Raw genomic sequence first — 23,065 nt, forward strand, 5'->3', positions numbered from 1 at the left:
GAAAAGGGGGCTGGGAAAGTGGCACCAAGGTCACTTGTTGTATAAAACAACATTGTGAGAAATGCCATTAATAGAAATAAATATAAACATTTAATGCTTTCATTAAATGTGAGTCAGTGAAATATTAGTCTAAAATTGGTCTTTTACTATATGCTCAAAGTCATGTTTGAACCCCAAAGGTAATTATAAATGTTGTTTTATTTTGTTCAGCCATGGAAACCCATTGTAATTTGTGTATTCAGTCATTACAGCTAGCAGTTGTATAGATTGTTGGTGTGTGAGCAATTTTCTTGATCCTGTGTTCAGATACTGAGTCCGGTTCGAGGGGATTCTGGATTTTTCTCCTGTCATGCAATCAACTCATATGGCGAAGATAAAGGTATCATACAGTTGACGGTCGAAGGTGAGTGTGAGTTCATATGGTTCAACATGCCCACAACGTGTAGAACACGTGTAGAAGTTTATTGTCACTTGTTTAAAGTACAATGTACCAAGCACAAAGAAATTCTTACCGGAGTAACATCTTTACAAACAAGACATATAAGACTTCTAACAGAACACAGTAGACGTAGTAGTGCACAACACAACACCAACAACATTAAAAGCCAGGGGTTCCATCTCAACTGGGCGGTCTGTGATAGGTTTGACTACCTAAATCAAGTGTAAAGATTGTGTTTAAATAGTTAAAAGGTTTTTGCAGCCCCATTCACCCGCATTTCTGAAAATAATTTATGCACTGACTGCCGTGTAAACAGTCTCTCCTTCCCCATTACACACGCTATACTTTACTCGTAAAATTATAAAGTAGTGCACCACTGACACCACTGATTTTTCTGCAGAGCCTCCGGAGAGCCCCCTGGTGGAGATCCGAGACGTGCAGGACAGGATCATCACGCTCCATTGGAACATGGTGTTTGATGGCAACAGCCCCATCACAGGATATGACATTGAATACAAGAATAAATCCGGTGGGACATGTTCTTCAGGCTTAATCTCCAAATTATTTAAACATATATTAAATACTATAGGCTGATAAATAAGATATGCTGATTCATACAGATCCTCTGTAAAGTATTAAACTAACTGTATCATGATCCGTGATATCTGCCTTATGAATGATAAGGTTGGAATGTGACATGGTTATTCTATTTTTCTGGCCTCTACAGCTCCATGGAGTTCTGCCATAACGACAAAGAATATCTCCCCATCACTGTACCAGGCCACTATCATCGACCTGCACCCGTCCTCTACATACAACATCCGTATGATCGCCAAGAACCGCATCAACAGCAGTGCCCCTAGTAATGAGCTCACTATAACCACAGATGAAGCAAGTGAGTCTATGGTGTCTGCAGCTCCATGCATTTGTGACTTTTTTTTTTTTTTTGTCACACGGTGACACAACTAAATGTGTCTTCTGCATGTAACAGTGGGCAGCCATGAAAGGGGACCTGTTAGTGGCTTCTTGGTGGTTCGGGATTTGAAAGGAGACTCCCAGAAAGGAGTCTGTTTCTGTTTATGCCTGAGACCACTTCTAAAACTGAAAGAGCACCAGAGAAAACATGTTTCCTTTATGAAGTCATTTAGTTATAAGGGACCTAAAAATAGCTTCTTATATGCAATAATGTCAAGCAGAATGTGAAACGATACAAAACAGTGCTACCTGTTCACTGACCAGAATGTTGCTTGTCAAGTAGCGCATTCAAATTAAAAGTATAATAATGTGAATCTTAAATAATATGGATATGGTTACTCACATACTTATTCTGTAAATGTAGAAACTCCACCCACAGAGAATACACTATATATTATTGGTTACAGTATAGCTCCTTAAATTTTACTTACAAACGTACCATCCAGGTTCTTGGCATTGTTTCATTAAGGCCAAGGTCACCAGGAGGATTTTATAATTCTGCCACCTACTGACAAAGCAGAGTTTTGCATGTCTTCTTATTGGATTTTCTCATTAGTGAACACAGTCTATTAGTAAATATCTCAAAGATTGCCATTTTTTAAATGAAATTGAATACATTTGAAAATTCTGGTCATTCGCAATTAAACTGTTAAAATATGTACAGTTATTTGAAGATTTTTTTTTCTTCTTTTTGTTTTTGTGGCTTTAATTTTGATAGAGTAAATGTCTTTGTTTGCTCACTAGGTCCTGATGGTCCTCCCCAGGACGTACAACTTGAAGCCATATCTTCGCAAAGTGTTAAAGTCACCTGGAAGGTGAGTTGTATATTATATAATGAGGGCAACTCTATTGATCAAATGTTGGTAGAGTGCTTGAAATTGAATATTCCTTTTGCTCATATTCATATTTAAAAGTGAAGTGATTGTCATTGTGAAACACATCACAGCACACGGTGACACAACGAAATGGGTCCACGGTATTTAACCATCACCCTTGGTGAGCAGTGGGCAAGCCATGACAGGCGCCCGCTAGGCCACCACTACCTTTATGTCATACACCCATTTAATATGTGCTTGTACCGTATTGTGGTTGATCTAATATTGAACAATAAAAGAACTTTCCTCTCGAATGTGCACCCAGCCCCCCTTGAAGCACCTTCAGAATGGTGTGATCCGCACCTACCACGTCAGCTACCGAGAGTACACCAAAGAGCAGAACCGGCAGCTCACGCGCATCACCGTGGATGCCACTGGAGACCAGGAGACAGTAACTCTAGACAACCTCCGCAAGTTCACCCTGTATGAAGTCATTGTGAATGCCGAAAACCGTGCCGGAATGGGCCCCGCCTCCCAGGAGGTCATCATCCGCACACTGGAGGATGGTATGTGGGTGGCAGATGTCTTGTTCTAGTAATAAGTCATCTTAATTCTCTGGACAGATACATCGAGTGAGAGAATGTTTTACATTGTTTTTCTGAATAAAATGTTGTTTCTAGGTTCCAGCACCATCTAGTGGCAGTTATTAGAAATTTGCTCTGTTCGACAGCCAGGGGGAGACATTGTTCATTTAACATCATTGTGCAAATTTGTTCCTGTCAGTTCCTAGTCAAGCTCCTGGAAATGTTGTGGCCACTGCCAGCACCCCCGAAGCCATCTATCTTTCCTGGTCCCCACTGCCGAATGAAACTCTCAATGGCATCCTTCTGGGCTACCGGGTCATCTACTGGGCTAACCTAGCTGATGGAGGTGAGTGACAGTATGAGCATTTCCACAACTCAATGAACTCAAGGAATTCATTGGAACTATACAGTTGTGTAGCATTAAGAAAACCACTGATCAGTGAGACTTCATAAAGACTGGAGCAGCAAACAATGTCCCCAAACAATGAGGTCATCTGACTACCTGAATCTATTGAACGACCAGGATATTCCATCAGTGAACTACCTCTTCTCAGATGACATGAGCTTGTTGACAATGCCAGGATTCATCAGGCTCACATAATGAAAGACTGGATCAGGGAGCATGAGACACAGTTTTCACATATTGATTGGCCTCCACAGAATCCAGGCCTTGAGAATATATAGGATGTGCTGCAGAGGAATTTGCGTAGCAGTGCGACTGTCCCATCATCTCTACGAGATCTTGGTAAAAAACAATTATGCAACTTGTGCGGAAATAAATGTCAGCTGACTGAAACAATGGCAGTCAATGTTGGCTAGAGGCTGTCCAAACAAAATATTAGTGCATGACTTTTTTTATTAGGCAGTGTGTGTGTGTGTGCGAATGTGGGTATAAATACACACACGCACACACACACCCTCAGATCTGCAAAACAATTCGCATTTGAATATAGTTCACTCATCCACCACTAGGTGGTAATGTTGTATAATTTGTTGCCGGTGCAGGTGCAGTAGCTGCTGTATGCTGAGCATAGCTAAAACTCTAAACCTTATTTTGAAGCTGCATTTGTGATTTAATATAATTATTTTATGGATTAAATGCAAGAGGGCATCAAAGCATCATTGTACTTCATAATATTTGCATCATCTTCACAATTATTGTCAGCTTCATGTTTAAATTTTAGGTTTATTTACTGTATGTGAACTAAATAGAAGCTCTATGGACTAGTGAATTAGCTCAATTGAAACCATTCAGCAGTTTTAGACAACAGGAATCTTTTTTGTTCCCTGGATTGATTTGAGTTCTAATACCCCTGTGTTATATTCTAGAGCTGGGAGAGATCCGCAATGTCACCACCACCCTTCCCCGGCTGGAGCTGGATGGCCTGGAGAAATACACCAACTACAGCATCCAGGTGCTGGCCTTCACCCAGGCTGGAGACGGAGTCCGCAGTGAGCAGATCTTCATCCGCACCAAGGAGGATGGTGAGGAAGTATTAGCATTAGCAGATATCAGCAACCCAATTTTTTTAATACATTAGCGCATTATTGCTCTAATAGTAATGCATTACACCAATGAAACTTCTGGTGAATCTTTTCGTTTCAGTCCCAGGCCCCCCGGCAGGAGTGAAGGCTGCTGCCTCTAGCAGCTCGGAGGTCTTTGTCTCGTGGCTACCCCCACTAAAGCTCAATGGAGTCATCCGCAAATATATGATATTCTGCTCCTACCCTTACCCCACGGTAGGGAACTCTCCTGATGTAGTTCTCCGCTGTAGTATTTAGTGAATATTAATAAGGCGATGATGCCTCTTATTCATTTTATTTTTTGTGTAATATATAACCCATAAAAGTCACCTGCAATCAGCTGTAATCACTGTAGGTGTTATCATCAATATTGTTCATATGTTATTTGCGAAGCAATGTCCTGTGAACATTGCACCACCAAATATGCAGCCCTGTTTTGTCACTTTTTTGGGGGATTTTTGCAATATCACGATAGAAATTTAAAAAGCTGTTTAAATAACAACTCAGACCACAATGTGTAGTCACAAATCTAATCCTAAACCCACTGTTATCTTATAGTAAAGAACTGGGGCAGATTAGAATCATTTTAATTCAGATTAGTGTTTGTAGTTAATCCATGTATGTTAATCCAAGCATTTTGCACATCATGTGCACCAGTGCTGTTGTTTTAATGGTACCATGATGTACTGCAGAGAGATCTTGTTCTCCCTCCCCACCTCACTGCTACTTCTATTCAATATCACTGGCTCCTTCAAATGCACTGTACTTGAGTATTATTCTCTAATTTCAGTGTGCATTTGTGAGGAACGAGTGATTATCTCACTTTCCAAAGAAATTTGTACAAGAAATGGAAAAAACGCGTACAATATATTCATTTGCCTATATATTGCATTGCATGTTGAGGAGATTCACTGGTCCACCAATCTGTGGTCTTCGTGTTTAATAGCAGATGAAAGTGATTGTCGTTGTGAAGCACTGCAGCACAGCACACAGCGAAATGTGTCCTCTGCATTTAACCCATCACCCTTAGGGAGCAGTGGGCAACTAAGAAGCAGTAAGGGGAGCAGTACAGACGGTACCTTGCTTAAGATGTCTGCTAACAAGTATAATTGGCAAAAAAAGAAAAGAGTGAATCAGAGGAGGCAGGCAGGAGCCAGGGCTTTGCGTTCAGCGTTGTTCATCAAATAGTTTTGGCAGCTTTGAGCTGAAATGATGAGGCATTTGGCAGCACTGGTTGTGCTTCTTTGCATGTGTGATGTATTGACCAGAGCAGATGTATATACATCTCCATGTGCAGAACAACAGAATTTTCAAATGTTTCAATTTAACTAAATTATGAGGATTATCCATACTCAGAATACACAAGGAAGGAGGCTACATTTTGGCCAAATATCTTATTATCTTATTAATTTCTAATTAATTCTAATTATTTTCTGGATTTGCATGCAGCTCAATAAGAAATTCAAGTATGTGCCTTCTCCAATTCTGCACTTATTACAATACTTTCAGGTCTGGGTTCATTTTATGCCTCCTTTGATTGAGTTACTGCACAGTTCATTGCATATCATGAAGATTAGTAATGGCCACAGATTATCTAACAATAAAAAAGTTGGTCAGGCTTCACGGAGCACCTTTCGTTCTCTCAGGTGATCAGCGAGTACGATGCCCAGCCGGATAAGTACTTCCACCACATCCATGGGCTGAGCCTGCACCAGCAGTACAGCATCTGGGTGGTGGCCGTGACAGCCGCTGGGCCCGGCAATGCCAGTGACAGGATCACAGTGGAGCCTCTTGCCAAAGGTACACATCTCATCTGAGCATCTGCTCAGTAGGTCATTACTGAGGACGATTTGGTTGTTAGATTGACGTTGAAAATTGGAAGCCAGACTGGTAATCAATAGGCCTAATATTCTAGACTAAATTAAGATTTTTTTTATCTTCGCTGGAGCAAACAGTCAATCTTATTGTGTGTGTGATCCCAGCTCCTGCCAGGATTCTCACTTTCAGTGGGAATGTCACCACACCGTGGATGAGAGACATTATCCTACCCTGCCGGGCGGTGGGAGACCCCGCCCCAACCATTAAATGGCTAAAGGGCAGGTGAGTCACTGACACAGTTCATAGTTCATTTTTTTTAGTCATGTGTGTCTTGCATTAATACCTCTCTGATTTTTGATTTTATGCCATTTGGACCATAACAGTGTTAAATTTGACTCCTGAGTTGAACTGATTGTTCTGGCCACCCCTCAGCAATGGCACCCCAGCCCCAGTCCAGATTGATGGACGCCGCAGTGTCAACACCAATGGCAGCTTCATCATCCGGACAGTGAAGGCAGAGGACTCTGGGTACTACAGCTGTGTCGCCAGCAACAACTGGGGCTCTGATGAGATCATGCTGAACCTCCAAGTTCAAGGTGGGACACACAGAAATGGTGACAATCAAATTGTTGTGTTATTTTTCTTTTTTTTTTTTGTAGATTTTTTTTCAATTATTACTCAAAAACATCTTAAACAGTAAATAGCTAAATTAGCAGTGCATCATACTAGTCAGTGGGATGAAACTAACCCTGTAAATGACATCATCCCCCAGTTCCCCCTGACCAGCCGCGACTAACCGTGACGAAGACCACCACTACCACAATCACTCTGTCGTGGTCACCTGGAGACAACGGCGGCAGCTCCATCCGAGGTTGGTGACCCTGCACTGCCCCCACCCCCCTGCTAAACCCTCCAGTTCCACTGCACCACTATTACCCTTTGGGCGACTTTGTGCTACACGGGCCGGGCTCCAGATATCCCTGTCCTGCTGACGAGTGTACGCCCAAGGCTGGAGATGTGTAGAATTAGAAGAGAACGAGCGCACACAGATTAAAATAAGACTCCAAAAGGTTAAGGCGATCCGGGGAGAAGATTAAATCAGCAAGGCAGGCCCCTGCTCGTTCATCATGCTGGGATTACTGTGGGCCTCAGAGTGTGGGAGGGGGTGGAAGCCATTAGACATTTTAAGTGGAAATTTACTTCTTCTGCCATTGTGGAATGTGCCACTATTTTGAACCATTCAACCTAACTAAGTGGAGAATGACCTCATCCCAGCGGGTGTAAAACATGTCTAATGGATACCACAGTGTTTTAAATGTACCAGTACAACGCTAAAGTAGAGCCCTTTAGAGAATAGAACAAAGTTCATCTAGAATTATTTTGCTTTAACTTTGTTCTCTGATGTTAAGAACGTGAAGCCTTATACTCATAGAAGTTCAAATATTTGTTACTTTTCATTATTATCATTGTCCTTATCCATCCATGTCAAACACATATTGACACAGGTCAAGACAAAGGATTTAAAATCATACAACCAATTCAGTGTGATGTGTTTAGACCTAGAAGCTTTGTTCTTCTCGGTTTGTGCTCCACATAATGTTCATGAAGTTTCTCTTCCTTTACAGTTGTATTAATATTAATTATCTGTTATCTCTTACACTTGAGAGATGAATGTGGGAACAATAAGTGCATGTCATTTGTTTGCACAGGCTACATCTTACAGTACTCTGAGGACAACAGCGAACAGTGGGGTAGTTTTCCCATCAGCCCCAGCGAGCGTTCATACAGGCTAGAGAGCCTCAAATGTGGAACATGGTACAAATTCACCCTCACAGCCCAAAATGGAGTCGGACCGGGTCGAATAAGTGAGATAATTGAAGCAAAAACACATGGTAAAGGTATGTACTGTACATGGACCAAATGTATTATTATTTTTATTTTCACAGACATTTTTCATTTAAATTATTAGCTTGTAAGTCATAATAAAACCAATCAGTTTCTCATGGGAAAAGTCTGACCTGACCATATAATATAAATATATTTGTTCCTTTAAAATTCTTCATAAGAATCTTGAATTCTTCTCGTTTTATTTCCCGCATTCCAGAACCTCAGTTTCTGAAAGAGCATGAGCTCTTTACCAGCATCAACTCCACCCGTGTGCAGCTCAACCTCAATGGCTGGAACAATGGCGGCTGTCCCATCACCTCCTTCATCGTGGAGTACCGGCCGGTAGACACCACCACATGGACACGCGCACAGCGCAGTTCCCTCACCAAAACGTACATCCTGTACGACCTGCAGGAGGCCACCTGGTACGAGCTGCAAATGAAGGTGTCCAACAGCGCTGGCTCAGCCGAAAAGAGGATCACCTTTGCCACACCCAATGTGGATGGAAGTGAGTTTCTGCTTATATACTTTTACTTTTTTGACCTACAGTATTTGAAATACTAATAATCATAATATTCAGCACGATTTATGTTTTTGTACATTGTACAGCTTCAGAGTTGCTATCTGTTTATACAGTGTGTACGGAAAATATTCAGACCCCCTTAAATATTTCACTCTTTGTTTTATTGCAGCCATTTGTATCTTTTTTGGTTAATTTTTTCTTCATTAAATGTACACACAGAATTGTTGACATTTTTGCAGATTTATTAACAAAGAAAAACTGAAATATCACAGTCTTAAGTATTCCGACCCTTTGCTCAGTATTTAGCAGAAGTGCCCATTTAATACAGCAATGATCTAATACAGCCATGAGTGTTTTGGGGTAAGATGGATTTTCTGCCAATTTCTCCTTGCAGATCCTCTCCAGTTATGGCAGGTTGGATGGTAAACATTGCATGGCATCTCCTCAGAGATGCTCAATTGGGTTTAAGTCAGGGCTCTGGCTGGGCCATTCAAGAACATTCATGGAGTTGCCACTCCTTTGTTATTTTACCTGTGTGCTTAGGGTCATTGTCTTGTTGGAAGGTAAACCTTCAGCCCAGTATGAGGTCCTGAGCACTCTGGAGAAGGTTTTTGTCCAGGACATCCTTGTATTTGGCCGCATTCATCTTTCCCTCGATTGCAACCAGTCGTCCTGTCCCTGCAGCTGCAAAACACCCCTAGCACGATGCTTCCAGCACCATGCTTCACTGTTGGGACTGTATTGGACAGGTGATGAGCAGTCCCTGGTTTTCTCCACACATACCGCTTAGAATTAAGACCAAAAAGTTCTACCTTGGTCTCACCAGACCAGAGACTTTCTTTCTCAGAGATTTCTCACCATCTTAGAATCCTTCAGATGTTCCTACAGGTGCTCCTTTCGCAAACTCCATGCATGCTTTCATGTGTCTTGCACTGAGGAGAGGCTTCCATCTGGCCACTCTGCAATAAAAAGCCCCATCTGGTGGAGGGCTGCAGTGATGGTTGACTTTGTACCATTTTTTCCCATCTCCCGACTGAATCTCTGGAGCTCAGCCTACAGTGATCTTTGAGTTCTTCTGTGCCTTTCTCACCATTCTCTTCTCCCTCGATAGCTCAGTTTGGCCGGACGTCCAGCTCTAGGAAGGGTTCTGGTCGTCCCAAACGTCTTCCATTTAAGGAATACGTTTGGAATTTTTTTGTAACCTTGGCCAGATCTGTGCTTTGCCACAATTCATCTGTGCTTTGCCACAATTCAGGCAGTTTCTTGGACCTCATGATTCTCATTTGCTCTGAAATGCATTGTGAACTGTAAGGTCTTATATAGACAGGGGTGTGGCTTTCCTAATCAAGTCAGTATCATCAAACACAAATGGACTCAAATGAAGGTGTAGAACAATTTCAAGGACGATCAGAAGAGATGGACAGAACCAAACTTAAATATATGAGCGTCACAGCAAAAGGTCTATTTCAGTTTTCTTTGTTAATAAAGCTGCAAAAAAAGTTTTTTTTCTGTCAAAATTGGCTGCTGTGTGAACATTAATGAGGAAAGAATTATCTTATATAATAATTTTAGCAAATGGCTGCACTATAACAAAAGGTGAAAATTTTAAGGAGGTCTGAATACTTTACAAACCGTCTGTTGTTCAGCACATGCTGCAAAGGCACTGACGTGTGCTAGTCGTGACCAGTCAGTGTTAATAAACAGCCACATGTCACTGATATCTTCAGGCACCATTGCCCCTCTGTTGAAGACGGTAGTGGAGAGCAGGGACAACCTGCCCGGCGGCCAGGGCCTGAAGATGGTGGTGCCCATCATCTGCATCCTGGTGGCCGTCGGAATGGTCTTCATCCTGCTCCTGGTGCTACGGAGGAGGAGGAGAGAGCAGAGGTTGAAGAGGCTGCGGGGTGAGTTCATATGTGCACACACACTTACACACATGTAGAAAAAACACAAAAAGAAAGTACAAGCTTGTCCGATCACTCACATGCACAGGAAATACCTGCACTGTATACATTGTACAAATATTCAACAAACTGCATACACGTGTTCTCATCAATAAAATAATTAACACACTACATACACTACATTATTAATAATATACACTGGCACATGTACACATATACAGAACCACACTCATACAGTGTGTATGGAGCTCAAGTATGGTTGTGCAGTACTGTTCTATATTGGATTAATGCAATTAAAAAATCCATTGACCCAGTGCATGTAATCATACTCTCAGTACTACTAGTATAATGGTCATATTTGTTTGGCCCAAGCTTTCAAGTCTGATGCCACCAGTATCTTGAATGTCATGGGATCCATTAAATAGCCCTGAATGCAGTGCTGGTGAAAGGAGCCGTTCACATTGCTACAGTGCTAATTACTGAACCAGTAGTTACGTCTGATTAATGGTCGGTTGTGCTCTTCTTCCACAGATGCCAAGAGCCTGGCAGAGATGCTGATGAGGTAAGTGCAGGCTTGGACACCTAATTAGTGCACTCCAACCTGAGACTAAATCATCTATATCCTTAAATATTAAAACCCTGCAACTTGCTGTATCTTCACGGTTGTTCTTGTAGAGCCGTTGGAAGTTGCAGTTGTCAAATAAGCTGAAGATGTCAACTAGTTGCATTTTAAAAAGTGCAGGGGGCATGTTCACAAGCAACTTATCAAATACTCATCAACCGTCAACTGTGCCAGTGGAAATTAATTCAATGAATTCTCATGAAAATACCAATAGCTACACTCAGACATTTGGGGTAAATGTGGATTTGATCATGTTCTGGTGGTGTAGCAAATGAATATGGAGTATACCTGCTCTCCCAGTGTTGCTGTTATTTTCCTCCAGTTCTCCAATTTCCTCCCATCACCCAAGGGCATGCAAGTGGATTGGTTACTCTAAATTGGTCAATTATCCTAAACATGTGAGCAAGACTTGGGTGCTAGCAGCCTAGTGGGAAACATAAACCACCTATGATCCAGAAAACCACAACTTCACAAAATCAAACCCCATTTACTACCATTGTGTCCTTGAGCAAGACACTTAACCCCTAGTGTCTTGAGGGGAACAATGTTCTGCTTCACTCACATGCTCTCTACTATCGAAATCTTGAAGTGTAAAGTAGTATTATGGGATGATCTGACTGCTGTGAGCCAGTTAGCATTGCTACAAGTCTGCAATATGAATAATGATGCATGTCAAAATAGTAATTTTTTTACATTCAGTCTATAGCATTTTAAGCACTGCACTTTTAAAGTACATCCCTTATGCTATAGCTTTTTTTAAGTGTTCTGTGATTGATTGATGTTCGTTGCTTTGTGTGTTTGTCTCGTCTGTTTAGTAAAAATACCCGAACCCCCGATACAGTGAACAAACAGCAACAGACTCTGAGAATGCACATCGACATCCCCCGAGCCCAACTACTCATTGAGGAGAGAGACACAATGGAGACAATCGGTATGACTGAACATAGAACAAAGGGTACTAACTTTTGCGTATTGCCTGGCAAGCTTGCTCAGCGTCCCTGATAAAAGAATGTGAGGGTAGTCTGGAGGTACATTAGCCACAAATTTTGAGTTTTCTCATGTCAATATACAGTGGCAAACCCAGCCTTGGACCAATGGATCTATTGTCTATGTTTTTTTTTTCTTTTCTATCCCACAGATGACAGGTCCACCGTCCTACTGACCGATAATGACTTTGGGGAGACCACAAAGCAGAAGTCCTCCACTGTCACACACACCGTCCACTATCAGTCAATCTCCCAGAGCACTGGGCCCTTGGTGGACGTGTCTGATGCCCGGCCTGGAACAAGTAAGCCAACTCCCTCCTTTCCATCCATTTTGTGTCCCATGGAGGGCTGTAACCTAATGGAAATTTAAATGTTTTGATGATTAAGTTTTTGGGGTCATAAGAAGAAAGTAAACATGAGACTACAACCATTAATATATATGACTTTTTATTGATTTGATTTTTTCAACTACACACACAAAACAGCAGTTCAGGATGCATTTTATACAGCATGTTGTTTTGTTGTTCATTAATTTTGGTATTCTTTATATGTGCATGAACTTTATGGACCAAGCTGCTCTTTGTCTGCTCAGTAGCATTACATGTAGTTATGATTCACTAGGGCGCAATGGATAATAAAATCACCTAGTACATATTTCCTCTATTTAAGTACCATTTTCAGAATGAACAAAGTCTAGCTCAAAGAAGATGCTATTAAAGATGCTATTAAAGATGCTATTAAGTGAAGAACAGCACTATTTGCTAATTTACTAGTTTGCTCCTTGGCCGGCCTTCCTCCATCAGGCCAATGGTTTCACCGGACCTAGAGCCGTCGGATGCCTATGGCATACTGGTTCACAATTTACTGAATTCTTTTTTTAATACAATATTCTGACCTCCCAAATCCCCTTGCATACCACTGGTAATCATTTAATCAGTTTTAAACCACTTAGTCTGTTCATATGTTCAAATGTGCTCCACATGGGGTTGTGTGTGCTTGTGTGTGTCCTCCTCATATGTCATTATTTTGGCTCGATGTGGGTATATGCTGAGGGCGTGCAGCATGTCTGATGGCAGCTGAAGCTCGGGGCCTGTGCCTGGCCCCCAGTGAAGCTGAGCTGATTGGAAACAGGAGGAGCGGTCGGCCTTACCTGATGTGTCAGCTGATTGCAGTCACTCAAGCAGAGCCGCGCAAAGGAAGTGCAGATTCAGCTGGATTTTCCATGCTGGCTAAAACAAATTTTCCATTACTCTGATGAAATTACGATGACCCACTTTAGCCGTCTTCATCAGGAGCACTGCATGCAGCCCACGGCATGCAGGCTTCACGTTCAAAGATGTGAGGAATGGATGATGCTGTTATCCTGGGAGATGTGGAGATGTTCTAGGCTAAATAAATATATGATTTGCTGAGATGTGAATGCATTTAGAACAAGTATTTTTCCTTACTTTGCTCTGAGGAAACCATCCTAAAGTCTTCCTGAGGAATTACAGAGAGCCTGGACCGGATTTGGCATGGAACTGTTTCGCATCAGACCGAGATCCTTGGGCAGATCTGCTCGTCAGTTCAGCACCATGGATCTGCATTTAATACTGGGGATCTGCATTTAATACTTGGCCATTTGAATTCTAGCAGTATATTTTGGTCTTGTGAGGACCGACTCAAACCTAAAGTTTTATGCTAAAATCACAGTTTGATTTGGATCTGTGATTGTGGTTCTTGATAATTTGGCAAAGCCTATTTTAGAAGTTCACAAACGGACTAAACATGTCTAACATGTCTTCGGACGTTGTGTATTATCTCTGAAATATTTTTTTGCTAACCATGTGTATGCCTGGTCTAATTTGAATTTTAATTAAAAACAGATATGGGTTTACAGAGAAGCACTGCCATTGTGTCAGTCTTCAGATTCATTAGAATTTCTGCTCATCAGGCATTTTGGGGTAGTTCGCCCACTGAATAATTTTGAATTAGCTGCCATGTCTTGTGTGCAGTGTATTGAAATGACTGCTGCTGAGGGAGACCAATTTGGACATGTAGTACCAGTCTTTGGCCAAAATTGGGATTAGCGGGTTGTGAAACATATGTTGGATTAAGCGCTATCTGCACTACACACGTTTTACAGTAAGGGTGGGGAATTGCCATGATGATCCAATATCACTTTAATATTTGGGAGAAGACATGAAATTATGGTGACATAATATTCTTATTTGTTGTTCTTTTTTTGCAATATTCTGCAGCATGGTGTACTGTTATCTGAAGAAAAATAGCAGTCACTCATTACATTCTAATTTCGAACATGAATCTTGGATGAATCTTGAATTCTGTGTCTCTTTCACGCTTCAAAAGCTTCTTGCATTATTCTTATGTTTTTTTGTGCCTATAGTAATCGTAGAATATTTTGCAGTGACCCTGCTACTGACCAAGCTACAGCTGTAAATGTTTACAAAGCCTTGTTAAAGAGACAGATTTTTGTCATATGTGTAGTGTGTAGGCACCCTTGAAGCACCTTTTGACTCAGTCATCTTGGGTTGGACTTGGCATAACATTATCCCCACTTTATACATTTTGCACAATTCAAGGCTTGAATAGTTTTTCACAAATTTTAGCAGCTTTTCCAGGTTGCTTTAGATCTCTTGCCAGCCTCCTGGACCAGTTTTCATCTTGTCTTTAAATATATTTTAGAGGAATGTTATTGGCAGTGTCTGTTGTCCCATCAAATAAAAAGACGATACAACATGACCATGACCATACAACAATATCAAACTATTGGCTGTATTAAATGAAATAAAACTACAGCTGCCATTGTGTTGATATTACACTGTGATTTTAATGTGTCGATTTTATCCAGCCTCTGTTATACAGTAGAAGTTACTGTTGCACTGACAGCCACGGTCTTCTGACAGTTCTAAAGCAGCCACATCTCTGTCTGCTCCACCCCGCAGACCCCACTGCCCGTCGCACAGCCAAAGCTGGACCCGCCACACGCAGCCGCTACGCCAGCCAGTGGACCCTGAACCGGCCACACCCACCTGTGTCCTCACACACACTCACCACCGACTGGAGGCTGCCCACGCCACGCGCCACCGGCTCTGTAGACAAGGAAAGTGACAGCTATAGTGTCAGCCCATCACAGGACACAGGTGAGAATTTTGCCTGCAACCGGGACATATTGGGTTCATAGACAAGGAACCTGGGGTTCATAAACGGGAGCTTATGGCAATCAAATAATGTGATCTGGAACAGAATAAAAAATGAAATGGTTTTGCATTCAATTGCATTCAATTTGTGTTTACACAAAATCTGCAACCAGACCGAGCACGTAGCAGCATGGTTTCGACAGAGAGCGCGTCTTCGACCTACGAGGAGCTTGCCCGGGCGTACGAGCACGCCAAGATGGAGGAGCAGCTGCGTCATGCCAAGTTCACCATCACCGAGTGCTTCATTTCCGACACATCGTCCGAACAGATGACTGCCGGCACCAATGAATACACCGACAGCCTGACGTCCAGCACGCCCTCGGAGTCGGGCATCTGCAGGTTCACTGCGTCCCCCCCAAAACCTCAGGATGCCAGCCGGGTCATGAACATGGCAGTGCCCAAGGCTCACAGACCAGGTGACAGTCGCTACCTCATTTGCTTGCATTCCAAAAAAAGATGAGCCTTAAAAATACCTTTGAACCTGAACTTTATCACACCAATACATACGTCATTATCCAAATGATATAGGAATAGATACTTCCTCTACAGTAGGTGGCAGTAAATGTCCCCTTCATGACATATAATATAAATGGAAACGCTTACTGCTGAAATGTGTTTGGAAAATTGGACATTATAGTAGGGACATTAGAGTCATCACATAAAATTTTCAATCAGTTCTGTTAGTAATGCTAAGGCTTGTAATAATAGTGATATGCAAAATGACCAAATCTTCAGACTCAGTGAACAGTTGGCAAGTATGATATGAAAGTTCTCTATAAGGGTACAGCTTTAATCTATTATAGCATAAAAAAAAACATAAAGAATGTCTCAGTGGTGAGTAATTTGTAAGCATTCTTTTATAATAAAAGCCTTCAAGCCATTTCAACCCATATTTCTGCATGGGTGTTTTACCTGTGTTTACCTCAGATGTTTCCATCGGCACGGCGTCTTGGCTGGTTAGGGAGCTGAGTGTGAGGCGTCTCGGTCAGTGCTGAGACCAGACAGGGTTTGCATTACAAGGCCCAGGTTCGGATAACGCTTCTCATTGTGAATTTATGCTGCATGTAAGATGTAGCCACACAGGCTCTCGGCCGATGAGAGTCTATCCCTTGCTGGTGAGGGCAATCGGCGGCTATCTGTTGTTCTTATCCGCCAGGTATTGTCTGTCGGTACAAAACAGCACTTTACAGACACAATGGAGTTGCCGAATGCGATATTCACTCCAAGCGGCAAATTTCCTTCACAGCGCCTGTCTGAGCATTGTGCTAAGTCAGTGCTTATCAGTCGTTGAATGAACTCTGAGACAAAAATATGGCAGTCATGCATTGTTGAATGCCAACTCTGATGCCAATGATCGTTCACAGGGTTTAAAACGCTGTTTGGTGCAAACTCACTCAATACTTTTACAAGAGATGACCAACTTAAAGGAGGTCCATGGCTATCAGAAAAAGAGTTTGTGAGAGAAGTTGGGTGTCTGGAGCTTCCCCATTTACTTTAAAGGATTAATGAAGTGCATCCTCCTCAACCTCCTCTTCTAGGTTTTTATGAGCTCTTGACATATCATACAGGTTTATTGCAGGCAGGGTTGGCAGGGTTTTTGTTTATGGGAAAAGCAATAGAGTGGTTGATGAAGTGCTGAATTGAACAATTATGTAAATATAATCTCTGTTAATGACAAAGATTCCTCATCTGAGGACTGTAGGAAGGAATCCATGCATGGACCAGGCTGGAGCTGATCCACAATCTTCTGTTATGCCGTTAATGGAACAGTGCATTTTAAAAGGCTTTAGTCACGCACAGTCCATTTACTGCACTTCTATCTATCATTTACCCACACAAGAGATGAGCCTGACACTATCTCAGCAGTTGATCAAGTTAGACAACACTAATGAAATATATTCCTCCTGGGCTACCTGAAGTCCAAGATAGACCCCAATTCTGATAAAATATCTACCCATGTTAACGTTCCTGAGATTTATTATGTTGCCATCTCGCACTGTCTGAGATAAAATATACTGTAGTGGTGCCTAGTCTGCAGTTACTGTCGGTGGCTGAACCCCCAAAGAAATAAATTCATAATGAGCTCCTGCAGAAAGGCCTAAATCTATATCTAATTCAATTAAAGCTGACGTCCATTCATCTTCTCTACTGGTTTTAATAAAGCCGATTAAATTCACTGTAAATTATTAACATTGGTGCTGGGCACTGTAATTTAGTCGCCAAGGTCGAAAGTAGGATAAAATCTTCCTTCGATCACTGAGGCTAGTGATTTTGTGTTGAAATTGTCTGCAATTAAAGCCTGGTCGTTCCCAGCCCCCTCTCCAATTAATGCATTGGCACAGCACAAGATTTAAATGGTACAGTGGTCCAGGATAAATCTGCAATAAAATCTTCATGCCATTACATAGCCCTCGAGTGCAAGCACAAGTGTGCAGACCATTTCTGAAGATTGTAAATGTGAGCACTGGATCTGCTCAGTGATACCCATTAGGCTGTGGTCCCACTTCACATTAACGTTAGAAACCACAGCCTCAGACCATAACCCGATCACATTACTGTGCGTCAATAGGACAGGCATTGCCACTACAGCATAACCCATACTGCAGGGGTAAACCTGTCCCTGGTGTAGCTCTGTGTCATACAGCTGGGGAGCTGAATCCCAGTTGTATCTGTGGGCAACTCTGACTCACACTTTGGCAGAGGAGATGTGATGGCCCATTGCAAATCCCCATCAGTCATATAATATAACTCTAGCTCATGCTAAAGGTGCCTAACAGGGTCAGTGCTGGTGGCTTTCCTCTTTTTGTAGTCAGCTGCACTTTATTTGTCCAATTGGACGAAAAGTCTTCATCCATCTCGGATTCATGCAGAAGGGGGGAGGACAATAAACAGGATAGTGTGGATGTTAGAATTCACAAATATTATGATATACTGAAATGATAAATCAAGTTAAACATGCATATTTGCACAGTGATCGAAGAAGCCATACTCTAAATCAAGGGTAAGCAATATTGCTGATTCCAGATATGCAGTTTTTGGGGGAGGGCACCATAAAATAAACTACTATTTTAGGGAATTTAACCTTATCAAACCTCATATGTTTATTCATGCATAAATACATTTCATTTTGTTCATTTTGGCTCACATAATGGAAAACGTTTGTAATTATAGTAATTTTTATTATATAGGAAGGTAAGGACAGTTAATGATAAATAATGATAGATAATCCAGTTTATCAGCACTTACCAGTTATCTAGAATAATATTACATTATCCAAGTCCGAAGGTAGAGTCTGTTTTAATACAGTGCAAATGAAGAGCATCCCCTGGAAAGAACAGTCTGGACACACATCAGACCTAATTTAGGACTGGTGCTGCAGGAATTAGCTTCAGGGAAAAATTTGACCCCCTTCTTCTTTGACCTTCAGCTGGTGAGCTGGTGCACTTGCCTCCTTACCTGCGCATGGACTTCCTGCTGAACCGGGGCATGAGTGCATCGGGCCGCGAGGCCACCGGACAGACCTGCCTGGAACCGCAGAAGAGCCGCACCCTCAAACGGCCCGCCTTGGCCGTGGCCCCGACCCCCACCGAGACCCCCGTCTCCTCTGGGCCCCCCAGCCGGGAGGTGCAGCAATGGCAGCCGGGGACAGCCTCCACACTGCCCCAGCGCGAGCCTGGAGACCTGGCCCAGGCACAGGCTGCCAAGCTCAGCAGCTCCCAGGAGTCCCTCCTGGACTCCAGAGGACACCTAAAACAGAGCAACAACCCGTACGCAAAGTCCTACACCCTGGTATAACACAGGGCGCACACGTGGACCCAGACTGCACTTACTGGACAGCTTCAGAGCGCCTACTGCAAGAGGAACACTTTTCAAAAAAAAAAAAGAGATAAAGAAAAAACACAAGAAATGAGTTGTACATACATGTTTCTGAATCCAAAAGAAAACTAAGGATCGGTTTGCTTTTGAATCTGTCTTTCTTTATGTCTCTTGTTCCTTCTCTTTGGTTATATATATATTTTTTGCTTACTTTCATCACTACTTTTTTTTTTTTTGGTTTCTCCCTCCTTTCTCTTTCTCTGTTTGATTTTCTACTCAAGTATTTGTTTATTTTAACTAACACCATTATGAAGATTGCCAAAATTATTTATTTAAATTGACAGAGGAAATACTTTTGAATTTATATCAAGGATAATTCTATAGTCATTATTATTATATAAAATAGAAAAATCTAAAAACAGAAAAAAGAGAACAGGAACCGGATCCCCTCTGTAGGACCAACGTTCCTTTCTTTATTCATTACTTTTTTATGTCGGAGTGTGATCAATGATTGTGTAGCTGTTTTCTATGGCAACATCCAGTGAGAATGGAGGACAACTGGAGAGGCTCATGTCCACTTTGTCCAATCCACTCAGATTGTTATGTTTTTACAATTCCAAGGACTGCATGGAGAACCGAAAAAAAAGCAACTATAGTTACGGCTGGAAATCCAAAAGAGAATTTTTGTCACACTAGGGGATTATTATAATGTTAATAATATAAAAAAAAAAATATATATATATATATATATATATAAAAAGAGAACACTTTTATTTGTGGATAATACAGGGAAAATGATTTGGTAAAATAAAGTCCTTAGTCATGTTTGCACACATCTGGGTTTGATTAGGAAACTGCTGGGTTCTCTTCGTTCCACCTTTTGATACGAGAACGCAGGTCACTTCTCCTGCCTGTACCCAGAACCTTCTTAACTAACACTAGAAATGTCCGATGGGAGAACCTGAGTGTGTGTGGGTGTAATGCCGTTAAAGGGAAGATGGTACATCGGAAACTGAGTTGATTTGAATGATTAATGACCAAAATGAATAAACCAGCACGTACAACCCAATTGGTTTAAACTGGCAGATGCATCAAAATTCATTAAGCAATAACAATGACGTATTAACAGTTTAACAAACAATGAGAATCTTGAAATACTAACAATTATGAATGTATTGAACAATGGATACTGGGAAATGGCAAAGAAATGATGACTAATAATGAAGAAACTAATAACTAATAATGATGAATAATTACAAATAAAGAATCACGCTTATGACATGAACAGAGTGAGTGATCTAGCATGTGGGAGGAGGGAAGGCTGTACGTGGGATAGGGCCACACGTGTATAAATATATACGTGTAAATTCTTCTGTACAGGTACAGTTAAATCGGGTTTATGGACATTTGTGTTATGGTGCTTGGAGTGCTGAGGTCTGCTGATTTGTAGACGGTGTGGACATTTGTAGGTATGGACATTTCTGATAGTTGTCATTCCAGCTCGAATTAAATCTGATCACATGCCACTTTTTACAGGGCACCAAAACTGGTGTCATTTGCAGAATCACTAGATCGTTTTCTTTGAGTAGCACTCCACGATCCATGTCTGCTTGTTGTGGAGTTGATGTCACAACCCTAAAGTGAAATGTTTCCCACGTTATAAATATGGAGACGGGCGGGGTAGGCCAGCTACTCGTTTGGCATCATTAGAATGCGGATTGGCCAGCAGAAATGAGGCCTGAAGTCAGAATTCAGCAGAAGGATGCAGCAGAATGGAGTGAAATCTGCTGAAATCCTGCCACAGAAACTCAACCTTTTACCCTGACAAAGGAGAGGCTGAAGTTTTTTAATGTTTCATATATAAACCTGAACTGAAGATCCTCAGAAGGTATCAGAAGTACTTCACCTTCTGCACCTGCTACATTGTGAGTTTATTGTGAGACTTACATTCCATGCATGAACCACCTATTGATGTGGGTAGAATGAACTGGGTAGATGGGAACATTGCCGGTTCGAATCCCAAGGTGCCACTGAGCAAAGCACCATCCTCACGCGCTGCTCCCCGGGCGCCTGTCATGGCTGCCAACTGCTCACCAAGGGTGATGGTTAAAAGCAGAGGACACATTTCGTTGTGTCACCGTGTGCTGTGCTGTGTATCATAATCACTTCACTTCACAGTCAAACATGGAAAATTGTGGCTTTCCAATTTGTTCAGTTGTGCTAACCATTTAATGGAGTCTGGAGATCCAGAAAGCTGTAGTGTCCTCTTTCATCTGACAAAGGTACACAATTCACACATTCACAATCTGGCATCTTCCAAAGAGAGATGAAAATTACATGATCTTAAGATCTGAGTAAATACGTATACATATAATTTCTCCGTCTTTCCACATGCCGTTGCAGGTGAAGGGTTCTGAAGAAGCCAGGCATGATAGCCACATGGGTAGCAGATCGTTTTCTTCTTCCAGACATGGAGACCAGAAGGATTTGTAGCTCACCTTAAGCTCTTCTCGGACAACATGTTCAGGAGACGGGTATATTTTATTTTAGAATCTCAAGAACTAGGAAACTTTATGGTTAGAAAAAAGTGCACCTAAATATGGAAGCACTGGGAAAACAGTGAGGATCACAAAGGAGATTTTAACGGCACCAGGCTGCAGTGATCCGGTGGATTTTGGTGCTCACTCAGAGTACAGTGAATTATTCACTGGCGGTGACACAAGGCTTCGCTTCAGGTAATATCATCACTGTGCCGCTGCCTCCAAATCAGCACTGCCTGTCCATGGATGGATTTCATCTCTGGCCATAAACCGTGATGCGACCCAGAGGAGACAACGATACCTCCCCTGCGCCCACCGTAGGAGTGCGCTGACAGACATTTTATAATGCGGTATTCCCCTTATTCCCTTCTGCTGAGGCGGAGGGATCACCGCGGGTGCTCCTCTTAAGCCGCTGTGTTCAGATTGTACCGACAACCAACATTCATTCTCACCGCAACAACTGCACATATACAGTATGCATTTATAGAAATAAAAAGCCCGAATGTGCTTGACAATCAAATGACATCACTTCTAGTCAATAAGGAATTGGCACCATGCAGTATATTGAAATTGGGATTAATTATTCATAAAAAATGGACAACTTCAGTAGTGTATCCAATGACAATGAACTTCCAAGGGTTTTTGCTCATCACACTAAAGCGCCTGCTGGACAGTGACCTGTCCCGTATGACAGTATGATACCTAATACTGATGCCACAGAGGTTCTTTTACAGCGTAGTTTGCAAAATTGTAGCTAAGGTAAACGTGTGATACAATCTCTAATAACAACCAACAGATTAAATAAATGAAAAATGTTATATTGAATGTGCATATAGTGACAAACCGACAACGTGAATAACAACATACAGTTTAAATGGCTTTTTTAATGCAGGTTTATTACTTTACGATAAGGTACATACATGTAGGATATTTTATGATAATTTAAAACAGTTGCAAAATGTAAAATTAACTACATGCATTAAATAACTTATTGTTACCTATACTGTGGGAAACTGTCCCATAGGAAAAAAAGGTTTGTTTCTTGTACACTGGCTTGGGTTTTGGTTTAGCACTTTTATTTTCCTGTCGTTATGTTAGCTAGAGTCACCTACCAAGGAATGGGGATTTTTTACTATGAATTGTGGGATTTTGTGTTAGATTTATGGACTCTACACAATGCAAATTGCACAGGTGCAATGATGGTCCAAGGAGGATGCATGAGGCACAATTGCATGGCATAGAATTTAATGAAGGAACACTAAATTAGCACAAACAGGAAATAAACTGGACACTGTGTGGGAGCAGTTGTCCAGAAGCTCAGAACTCACAAGCGACATGAGCGCGAGGGAGGCAATGGCTTAAATAAGGAGACTAGTTACATGTGAATGGAAACACAACAGCGATACGGTGACACCCTAATGTTAGATATTGC

General features: G+C 41.8%; 1 protein-coding gene across 1 annotated transcript in view; it reads left to right on the top strand.

Annotated features, from left to right (window-relative positions):
* Window positions 1-20,378, top strand: part of dscamb (Down syndrome cell adhesion molecule b) — a 98,632-nt gene extending 78,254 nt beyond the window's left edge. The window contains exons 13-33 of the mRNA XM_028961706.1: window positions 307-403; window positions 840-968; window positions 1,167-1,334; window positions 2,159-2,229; window positions 2,555-2,795; window positions 3,013-3,159; window positions 4,143-4,298; window positions 4,420-4,553; window positions 5,984-6,137; window positions 6,320-6,437; window positions 6,588-6,751; window positions 6,928-7,026; window positions 7,865-8,053; window positions 8,260-8,550; window positions 10,293-10,469; window positions 11,001-11,031; window positions 11,907-12,022; window positions 12,230-12,379; window positions 15,023-15,220; window positions 15,391-15,693; window positions 18,705-20,378. Coding sequence (XP_028817539.1) covers window positions 307-403; window positions 840-968; window positions 1,167-1,334; window positions 2,159-2,229; window positions 2,555-2,795; window positions 3,013-3,159; window positions 4,143-4,298; window positions 4,420-4,553; window positions 5,984-6,137; window positions 6,320-6,437; window positions 6,588-6,751; window positions 6,928-7,026; window positions 7,865-8,053; window positions 8,260-8,550; window positions 10,293-10,469; window positions 11,001-11,031; window positions 11,907-12,022; window positions 12,230-12,379; window positions 15,023-15,220; window positions 15,391-15,693; window positions 18,705-19,072 — 3,501 coding nt within the window. The 3' untranslated portion in view covers window positions 19,073-20,378. The remainder of the gene's footprint in view (window positions 1-306; window positions 404-839; window positions 969-1,166; window positions 1,335-2,158; window positions 2,230-2,554; window positions 2,796-3,012; window positions 3,160-4,142; window positions 4,299-4,419; window positions 4,554-5,983; window positions 6,138-6,319; window positions 6,438-6,587; window positions 6,752-6,927; window positions 7,027-7,864; window positions 8,054-8,259; window positions 8,551-10,292; window positions 10,470-11,000; window positions 11,032-11,906; window positions 12,023-12,229; window positions 12,380-15,022; window positions 15,221-15,390; window positions 15,694-18,704) is intronic.
* Window positions 20,379-23,065: the final 2,687 nt, after the last annotated feature.

This window comes from Denticeps clupeoides, chromosome 19, assembly GCF_900700375.1.
Source record: "Denticeps clupeoides chromosome 19, fDenClu1.1, whole genome shotgun sequence".
Classification (NCBI taxonomy): Eukaryota; Metazoa; Chordata; class Actinopteri; order Clupeiformes; family Denticipitidae; genus Denticeps; species Denticeps clupeoides.